Source organism: Argopecten irradians, chromosome 7, assembly GCF_041381155.1.
Source record: "Argopecten irradians isolate NY chromosome 7, Ai_NY, whole genome shotgun sequence".
NCBI classification, from domain to species: Eukaryota; Metazoa; Mollusca; class Bivalvia; order Pectinida; family Pectinidae; genus Argopecten; species Argopecten irradians.
In genome coordinates, this window is record NC_091140.1 from 33543853 (window position 1) to 33554455 (window position 10603).

The window sequence follows — 10603 nt, forward strand, 5'->3', positions numbered from 1 at the left end:
AAGAAAATGATGATTGTGGTGAAAATGCTGAATAGTTGGTATCTAAAAATAATCAAACCTTTTAAAATTCAATTGTAATTGTAGTGGAATGTAACTGAATGTTGTATTTCCGTCTGGTAATTATTTGTAATTGACATTTAAATGTTTATTAACTAAACATGTTGTGAAATCCAACCCCTAGTGTCTATGGTATGTGATGCAGCCCAATAACATGGTGCTTCCGGGGCTCAATAAAACGTGTTAAAATGTGGGATTTAGTCGCAGATCACTGGAAGACTTCTGTGTTATTCTTGAATGTGATAACTTCTCTGTCAAGTGGAGTTTTGGGATTAAAATGCTGTATAAAGTAAGTAGAGAAAACATTGATTTGAAATATTGGCGGTTTCCAACGACCCTCCAATGCTGTGGGTTTCGACACACACTCACAGAATCGTTTTGTTAGGCATTAATTTTCACTGAAATCAGCCTGTTTTGCTATTTTTAATGGAATCTATCGTTTCTAAGCTTGCATGTATATCACCGCATCACATATATTGTTGGCACATTATCAAAAACCATTTGCGTTGCGATTATGCACTATTTGCGATGACAGTGGTGATTTAAATCATGCGTCCGACGGTAGCCTGTAGGGGTTCAGCATTTTTTTCCGGGGTTGAGCCTAAGTCAGCGTCTTTCACCAAAATACGTGTAAAAATATCTGTATAATATTATATTACTGACAATTTCTATATCACTTTCTCTAGCATTTCTGAATGTACAAAGACAGGGGCAGAAAGTTCTATGCTCATAAATGAAGCGGCGTAAAACTAGGTTCAAAATTGTAAACAATGTCAAAATGTATTCTCACGCGGTCAGAGGTCAGCGCGTGACCATAAGCATCTTCATTGGGTAATGAAGTGATCGGAGTTTACAGTTTCATTTGAGATCGGGGCGAAGTGATAAATGAAAATATTTGTTTGTAATATTTACCATTTTCACTTCGCTCCGCCTCAATGAAACTAGTAAACTCCGATCACTTCATTTCCCAATGAAGATGCTGGGTCACGTGCTGACCTCTGACCGGCGTGAGAATACATTTTGACATTGTTTACATTTTGACCTACATTGTAGTTTTTACGCCGCTTCAGTTTTGAACGAACTTTCTGCGATGTGGCCTAGGCCTACCGTTGTACATTTAGAAACACAGACAAGAATGCTTGATAAAGTGATATTAGAAATTGTCAGTAATATAATATTATAGTCGCCTAGAGATATTTTACACGTATTTTGATGACACACTGAATTAGGCTCAAGCCCAGGTAAAAAAATGCTGAGCATAGCCTGAACCGGGGATGCTTCAAAGCTCTCTATTTAGGCCTATAAATATATGCACTGCTGACAAGTAAACAAAGCATGAAATTAAAACTAAAAGCATTTATTTGTTTAATGTTTAGAGAGATATCTTAATTCAAGCACACGTAAGAAAATTTTAACAATGTTATCTTCAAAAAGTGTTAATTTGGGTTAGCGTCATGTTAGGACCGAACGCAGTGAGGTTCACCACTCATCCATAGCCTAGTAGGCATAATCGAACGCAAATAGTTTAATGTGTACAATATATGTGAAACGGTGTCATACATGTAAGCTTAGAAACGATAGATTCCATGAAAATACGCTCAAATAGCAAACTGGCTAATTTCAGTGACATTAAGCCTAACGAAACGATTCTGTGAGTGTCAAAATCCACGGCATTGGAGGGTCGTTGGAAACCGCCAACTTTTCAAATCGATGTTTTCTCTACTTACTTTTTATACCGAATTTTAATCCCCAAACTCCAGTAGACAGAGAAGTTTATCACATTTCAAGAATAACACAGAAGTCTTCCAGTGATCTGCGACTAAGTCCCGCATTTAAACACGTTTTATTGAGCCCCGGAAGCATGATTATTGGACTGCATCACATACTACAGACAAAAAATCACGAAATTGTATAGTAGTTTGATTGATACCGTTGATCATTACGATTTAAAGGCAAAACAAAAAAATGTTTGTTTAGGGTTATCCGACTGACCCCCATTTTTTATCCTCCCGACCGACCGACCCTATGTATTTGCCAGAATAACCCTAAACACACTTATTTTTTGCCTAATAAGCAGATACAACATATACGGTGTACCCATACCCAAGCACCCAAAGTCACGCACCTTAAACAAATGAATTGCATAACCACTGGGGAGTTGATGGAATTATTTTAAATTAGAACATGCATATAATAAGGTTAACACACTAATGTAATAGCGATTTGAATAGTTCTAGACAAAAAAAATCTTTACTACACAGGCAATGGCCAGGTTTTGGCATACAAGACATCCGACTCCTATGTATATATGGAATGTAATATGGGTCACAATTCTAAGCATTAAGGTAGATCCATACTTTTGAAAACCGCGACAATTCGAATGACACTATACCAGAAGCTTCGGTGATTGTTTTTATATCCAGAGTAGTTTCCGATATACTACGACATTCTATTTGACAATTTTTTCAACAAGTGAAAATTACCAAAATACAATAACAAATGAAGTAAATAATTCACTTCTGTAACTTAAAACAATAATTTTAAAATCAGATCTCGTCTTATGTTTTTGCTTTTCTATCGTAAATGGGATTAGATTTGAATTGTTTACACCGAAAGTGGCGTTGTCGCACCGGACGAAATAGGTCAAACGATCAGCTGTTTTTTACTCCCAGCTGTTTCTTATATTCGACGTGAAATGTGTGATGGCACCCTTTCCGTTGGCACACGACGTCAAGACAACATTGCTGCAACGTGGTATTTTGGTTGCGACGTTGTGACTTGAATAATATAAGGGCGACGTTGTATCCCTGACAGTACCACGTCCGTATCAGACGTCCCTACGATGTCAGGTCGCAACATACACATTATTAAAATTCGTATTTATAAGCAGATTATTATGAAAACAAGTTCGTTTAAAGTTTTATGTGTATGAAAATAATGAATTTACAGCAACAAATCGACAATAAAGTGTTTCGTTTTTTCTTATGTTAATGCAGACAGTCATAACAGGGGGTGCAATCTACAGTTTAATTTGTAGCTTAACCACCAGGTGGCGGTACATTGCGGAAAATAAACGTCGTTAAATAACTCTAGCAATTTACAGGTATTTTAATTAATTACTTTTTTTATATCGAAAAGCAGAATAGGAAAGCAGAATGATCATATTATATAAGAAATCAATATTAAAAAAAAAAAACGTTTTTCCTTGATAGGCCACATATCCTATTTTCCTTGTAGCCACAACGGTCAGAACCAGACATCTCTAATGACGTGTATTCAATTGGAGATGGCGACAACGTGAGTATTGATAATAGAAATCTTATAGAAAAACAGAATTATCATATTACAGAAGAAATCAATATTTAATTCTTTTTTTTTCTTTATAAGTCACATATTCTATAATCTAAACCATACAATATATAATAGCACGAAATGTTTCATTTATGAATTATTTTGAATGAACTGATTAATATCAAATTCAGCTATACGGGTGTATTGACTTCATTCGTTCAATACACAGTTGAATGCATTATTGTGATGTATGCTATTCATTGACTGTGACTGTAAAACAATTAAATTTCCTTGTAGCCACAACGGTCACAACCAGACATCTCAAATGATGTGCATTCAAAAGGAGATGATGACAACGTGAGTATTGTTGATAGAAATCTTATAGAAAAACAGAATGATAATATAAGAAATTAATGTCGCGGTCTGCACTACTGACTAATTTCACTTCTGACACCATTTGCTACACTTGTTTTTCTTTCTTGCAATCACCACAAATTCACTTGAAGTAATATTTACAATTTATTTACAACAATATTTACAGGATGACGAAACACAGTTGATACGAAATAAAACATAAAATCCTAAGTAACTACTTTCACAATCTCAGCGAAAAAAATTCTGTAAAATCCAGTCAAAAAAGGCCCCGGTCCCAGGGCCACAGCCCCTTTTATACTCCTACTCGATTCACATCTTTCTAGCGGGATCGCACAGAAGCGTAGAACTCGTTAGAAGTGCCAATTTTTAATTGCAGTAAATGTACATTGAATTAATAGGCATTTTGCCGCTCATGTGTTTATACAGGAGTGAAAATAGTAGGAAATAGATGGAACTAGTAATTTTTTTTTTACATTTTATGGATCGTTTTTGCATCATTGTCAAGTGGAGTTTAGATTCTTGGCTTTCGAGGGTGGTATTGCATGTACATGGTCTTGATTATATCAGGGAGGCGTCAAGCGAGGAAGTTACTATCAGTCTATCAGTAACCATGCCGGAGATGAATGAAATACCGCACTGTCGATACACCTTAGCCCCTCCTACATAATTGTCAATTAATGTATGCACCTATCACACAGTGACGGAACGCTTGGCTGCCAAACCAGTTACTGCAACCACCGCCGTCAACGGGACCGTGTCCCTTGATGTAAATAACAAAACCATTATAACTACGTATATGTACATTATATAATATGATATTTTATATAGACACGGTCAAAGTGCTAAAGGATGAGTCGACATTGCCTAGTAATAAAATTTACTTTGTAATATTCTTGCGAGTAACAACACTATCAAGATATTTCTCCTGTAAAACCCGTAAACATAATCTCTAACCCTGATGACCCCTTTTCTCTTATTGATATCTGACTGAACTGAAATGATCACGTGACATTCCTAAATATAACTTATGTAATGTCCATGTCGACGATCCAGTTTATGCGCGTTCAGAAAATTAATGACTGTGGAGTAATGCTGAAGATGCTTTATAATGCTTATAAGACTTCCTATTGGCAATAAATATTTTGTTATTTTCACAGTTACAGGCATTATTTTTGATCATTTTCATTAAATTCCTGGACCCCAATGCACAAATATTTCAAACCTTATAGTTTCAATGCAGAGTCCCAGGCGTTTTAAACACTAACACTTTATAATGTAGAAGTTTTCAATCTTATCGTACGCGAGATGATCACTTGCTTGCTTACATGTGTATAAGTTAAACAGTACAACAGCCATGATATTGGATATTTTAAGATATTCGTAAGTAGAAATCAAATAATTTGACATACACAATAGAAGTATAGTGCACCCCTGATATGACCATGTCTATGAATTGACCATACAAGACATAATTATATGTATATCATGGTTATAATTAAGACGACGTATACAATAATGAGTCAAAAAAGAGTTAATATTACTTTTACTTCGTGGCTAAATTTTAACACAGAATGCATTAATCAGTTGTGCACATACGTATAACCGGATATTTTTTTATATTGATGCCATCACCAAGCCATTTGCCGGCTGAGAAAAAATTTAAGTTGTTTCAACACCGAGTACAATTTGAAAATTGATTTCTGTACCGGATGTAACATAAAGTTCGATATTCAATACTGGTATTTTTAATTAATGAATCGTGTCTTTTTTCATGTGAATTTTCTAAGGCCTTTTATAGTGAATATTATGAAGGAAAAACTAAAGATATAACTATTTGAAATGTTTGCTCCATATCTGTATTGATATGCAACCGTATTATAGACGTCTACATTAAATTATTTTTGTTGGGCCCATGATCGATCGAAAATTGTTATTGCTTATAAGTGTTTCGTAGCTTCAATGTAAAGTGTCGAACACAATCGGTTTGGAGAAGGATGAAAAAATTGTAAGTATTTCTTATGCCAACGGTTATCATCTACATAATAATATCCAGTTTCATAACTTTAAAGTAAAATTTTTGTTACATATAAAAAAGAGAAAGACTCCCCATTAGAATAAGAATCCACAATATGTACATTTCATATAATTGCATAGTGTTATATTAATTTCACAATTGCCATGCGGTGACCCTTCTCCGTCTATGGAATGCGTAAGTATTAACGACTTTCGTTTAAATTGGCACCATGAAATATACAGATATGTTTACGGACGTTAATGAAATTACCCAATTGCCCTGATTCAATTTAACCTCGCTTCATTCAATGTCTAATATAACGATGTTACAAACTAAATATAATCATCTAAAAGAATTGTTAATTATTTATTATTACAAATACCAGCATTATGTTTTATAAACATGTTGACTAATATCTAACGTTAAAAAGTAAAATAATTAACTCGCAAAGGTCTTATGTCATTTGTAATTGAACATTCAACAACACCTCAATCTTTCTTTATTATTGCTAGTCAATGTCTATCGGAGCAAACAAGATTCAGTTTCTGAACACAGGGCTCGCACAGGCTTGAAAAGGCCTGGAATTTTGAGTGTCTGCCTTGAAAGGCCTTGAAATTGATATATGATATATGGCCTTGAAAGGCCTTGAAAACATGATTATAGGCCTTGAATTCTCTTAATTTATAGTCTGAGAAAAAACAATCCAGTTCGGTGATCAATTGGTGAAAAATCCTTTAGAATATCGGTAAAAATGCAGACAATAAAAGATGATTTATTAAATTCCGGATTTTTGTTTTCCGGAAGTAACCGTATATTAGTCACGCCGAGCAATCGGAGCTCCTCGGATGTAACTATCGTAAATTGACTGTTTTCCACTCGAGGAGTTCCGATTGAATGCCGAGAGACCCGGATGTTAGTGAAAAAAATAGCGGATTGTTGAACACGCTTGACAGCATGCTGATTAGTCACCGACACGCTCTGATTATTAGGTCATGGGGAAAACTATATTTAACTCTGCGTGGAAACAACAATATCCATGGGTCATTAAGGGGGAACACAAGTTTACGGCGGTGTGTACTTGCTGCAAAAAAAACCCATTGATTTAGGGAAGATGGGCGAGTCGGCTCTCAAATCTAATGAAAAAGGGAACAAACACCAAAAAAAACTTCACATCAACAACACACAGTGAGAATAATTTGTTATTTACTATCCCTCCACCGGCTACAGCCTCGACCCCACCACCGCCGTCTGCAGACTTGGCAGCCATTTCAGGTCCTAGTTCAAGTAAGACGCCGATTTGTTTCCAACAAAATCTACAGAGTCAAGTTAAACATGCTGAAATTTTGTGGACATTAATAACAATTGTTAACTCCTACAAATCTAATGAGGCGATTGGTGAAATATTTAAAACAATATTTCCAGATAGTGCAATAGCAGCCAATTTCAAATGTGGAGAACGTAAAACTGCCTATCTAACGGCGTATGGGATAGCTGAGTACCTGCGAGAACTTCTAGCTAAATATGTATGTGGAAACGGGTGTTTTGTTGTACTGTTTGACGAGAGTTTAAACAAAAAATCGCAAAAGGAAACAGATGGATTTTCATGTCAGATTTTGGAAGGATGACAAAGTAATAACGCGCTACATTGGGTCTGTGTTCCTAGGCCATGGAAGTGCAGATGATTTAATGCACCATTTCAATGAAGGTATAAAAGATTTGCCTGTTCATAACATTATCCAAATATCGATGGACGGTCCGAATGTGAACCTGAAGTTCTTTGAGATGATAAAAAAACAAATATTTAATGATCATGGTGTGACTTTGTTGAACATTGGTTCCTGTGGCTTACATGTGATGCACAATTCTTTCAAATGTGGAGTTCAGGCCTCTACTTGGGACATTTCAAGTTTAATGTCTAGTCTTTACTACCTATTCAAGGATAGTCCCGCTCGTCGTGAGGACTACCAGAAAGTCAGCGGTGAGTTAAGTTCAGATAGTAAAACTTCATTTACTAGGTTCTCATTTTGATGAATGATGGCCTATATTATATATATATACGTGCCTTTCTTTTTTTAATTGATTGAGCAATTTTGGACAAAGTGATGGACGTCAGACTCAGGAGAAAATAATATCACCTTACACATTAATTTTCAAACTTAGATATAAAATGAATATAATTTCCTTCGCTTTCCATATTTCCATTCAAATAAATACAGGCTTATTATTGGACATTTCTAAATGACATTTAGATATTAATTATATATATTCATATTCACCATATTATATTGTATGATGTTCATTAGATTATAAATAATTTGTTTTTAATTATGAATAAAGTTTGAAAATTATCATATCAAATGCAATTATCAATTCTGATTTTCATGATTTTTTATTGCAGGCTCAAGTGTCCTTCCCCTTAAATTTGTAAACCACAGATGGATGGAAAATGTTGGTGTGGTAGAAAGGGCACTCCTCATTTGGAAAAACATAGAAACGTATGTCAAGAAAGTACAAGAAAAGGAAGTGAACAAACCAACTTGTAAATCATATGAGGTTGTCGCTACCATGGTAAAAGACCCACTTGTGAAAGCCAAGATGGAATTCTTCCGCTACATTGCCACTCATCTCCAGCCCTTTCTCGGACATTATCAAACAGACCGCCCGATGGTGCCATTTTTGATGGCAGATCTTGGTCAGCTTGTAAGAGGCTTAATGTCCAAAGTGATCAAAGACGACGTCATGAAAGAGATTGGTCCAGAATCTACCCAGAAGTTATTCGCGCTAGACATTGATGACAAAAAGAATCAGGTCACTTACTCGAAAGTAGACTTAGGATTTTCAGCAGCAAAAGAGCTCAGACAAGCAAAGGTGTCGGATAAACAATCAATGGAGTTCAAGCTTCAAAGTAAAGACTTTGTGTTGGCAACATTGAGAAAGATTATGATGAAAAGCCCAGCAACATATAGTGTAGTTCGCTATCTGTCCATGCTGAATCCTAAGGAAATGGTTTCAAATCCAAGTTTGTGTAAGTCAAGATTGAAAAAATGCCTTGGTCATTTTGTGAGCTGTGGAAGAGTAAATGAAAGGGATTGTGACTGTATCATACAACAGTACGATGCCCTTCTACTGAACATTCCATCTATTGGCACAAGCATGTTTGCTGATTTCAACCCATATCTAGACCGACTAGATGAGTTTTTAATGACCCATTTGAAGAACCAGGAGTTTGAAAAGCTTCGAAGTTTCGTAAAACTATGTTTAGTGTTATCACATGGACAGGCAGATGTGGAGAGGGGATTTTCTGTCAATAAAAAAGTTGAAGTTGAAAATCTGAAGGAAGAGTCTGTAGTCGCACAGAGACTAATATGTGACTATGTCAAAAATGTTGGTGGTATAAAAAAGTGACAGTATCTACAGATATGGTTCGTAGTTGTGCACAAGCCAGATCAAAATACGAAGCTCATTTAACAAGTCAAAAAGCAGCAGCTAAAACGAAAACGGAAAAACGAAAGAGAAAGATGGTTGAGGACTCCATTACAGAACTCCAAAAACAAGCAAAGCAAGCTAAACTTGACAATGATGAGTTGACTAAAAATGCAGACAAGTATTCTATTATGGCTGAGAAGGAAAGGAACCTTTCCTACATAGCAAATGCCAACTCTTTTCGAGAAAAAGCCAAAGAAAAAGCAAAATGTGTTAAAACTGTTGAAGAAAAAATCCAATTCAAGTTAGAGGAATTGAAGCATCTGTAAATCTTATTTAGCATATTAAAGTTAACAACAGAAGAGTATGGCTTTTTAGTTTTTATTTGTAATGACGTGTATTACTCAAAAGGTTTGTCGAAATATGTTTATTTTCTTGTCAATTCTTATGCTTGGAATAGCCTTGAATTTTATCATCAAAAGCCTTGAATTTAATATCTTGATTTCTGTAGAACCCTGGAACAACTCAATCAATCATTCACAAAAAGGTTGTGCCTATGCACACAAATAAAAAACCCCTATTTAATTTTTAACAGATACCATCACGTCCTTTGTCATCTGCGTACTCATGGCAACACTAAGTTAATAAAAAACCTTTGTCGTGTTTAGACAAACGATAAACACATGAAAATAAGATTTACTGATAACATTATAGATAAAAACGCGTTATATATGTTAAGTATTGGTATAATATAAATACGACATGATTTAACCTTATGAAGAAAAAACAAGAGGACCCATGGCCTTAAAACAACAAAGTCACACGTATAAAGTATTGGTTAACGATTAATATAAAATCAATACTAGGAATCTCCTTAGTTGAATATGTAAGTTTCTGAAAAAGGTAAATGTCATTTGTTGAACAAACTTGGTAGCCCTTCATCCAAATATGGTCGAAACCCATTCAAGGATTAATATAAGGAGGAGTCAGATTTTAAAGCCATTTCAGCAAAGCTCCCATTTTGGACCTCGGTCATACTATCCCCATGGGTCTTACCTCGGTCCTTTATAAAATATGATTGTCCTTACCTAAAGTTCCCCCTTCTGAATCAATTAAAACCACTATAGACCAATTTTCATTGAGATCGGAGACTGAAACCTTAAAACAGGAAGTGGGCCAGCGGCCATCTTGGAATACCAAAATCTTTACGAAAATGTTTGCATGTTGTTCGGCATCAATTAAAACCCCTATAGACCAATTTTCATTGAGATCGGAGACTGAAACCTTAAAACAGGAAGTGGGCAAGCAACCATCTTGGAATACCAAAATCTTTACGAAAATGTTTGCATGTTGTTCAGCATCAATTAAAACCCCTATAGACCAATTTTCATTGAGATCGGAGACTGAAACCTTAAAACAGGAAGTGGGCCAGCGACCATCTTG

The 10603-nt window shown here is 35.4% G+C and overlaps 1 protein-coding gene across 1 annotated transcript; it reads left to right on the plus strand.

The window, feature by feature from the left end:
• Positions 1-6437: 6437 nt before the first annotated feature.
• On the plus strand, positions 6438-9538 carry LOC138328218 (uncharacterized). The gene is made up of 2 exons (XM_069274917.1): positions 6438-7715; positions 8136-9538. Exons 1-2 carry the CDS (start codon positions 7331-7333, stop codon positions 9140-9142), a joined length of 1392 nt encoding a protein of 463 aa, XP_069131018.1. The 5' UTR covers positions 6438-7330; the 3' UTR covers positions 9143-9538.
• The last annotated feature ends 1065 nt before the right edge of the window (positions 9539-10603 follow it).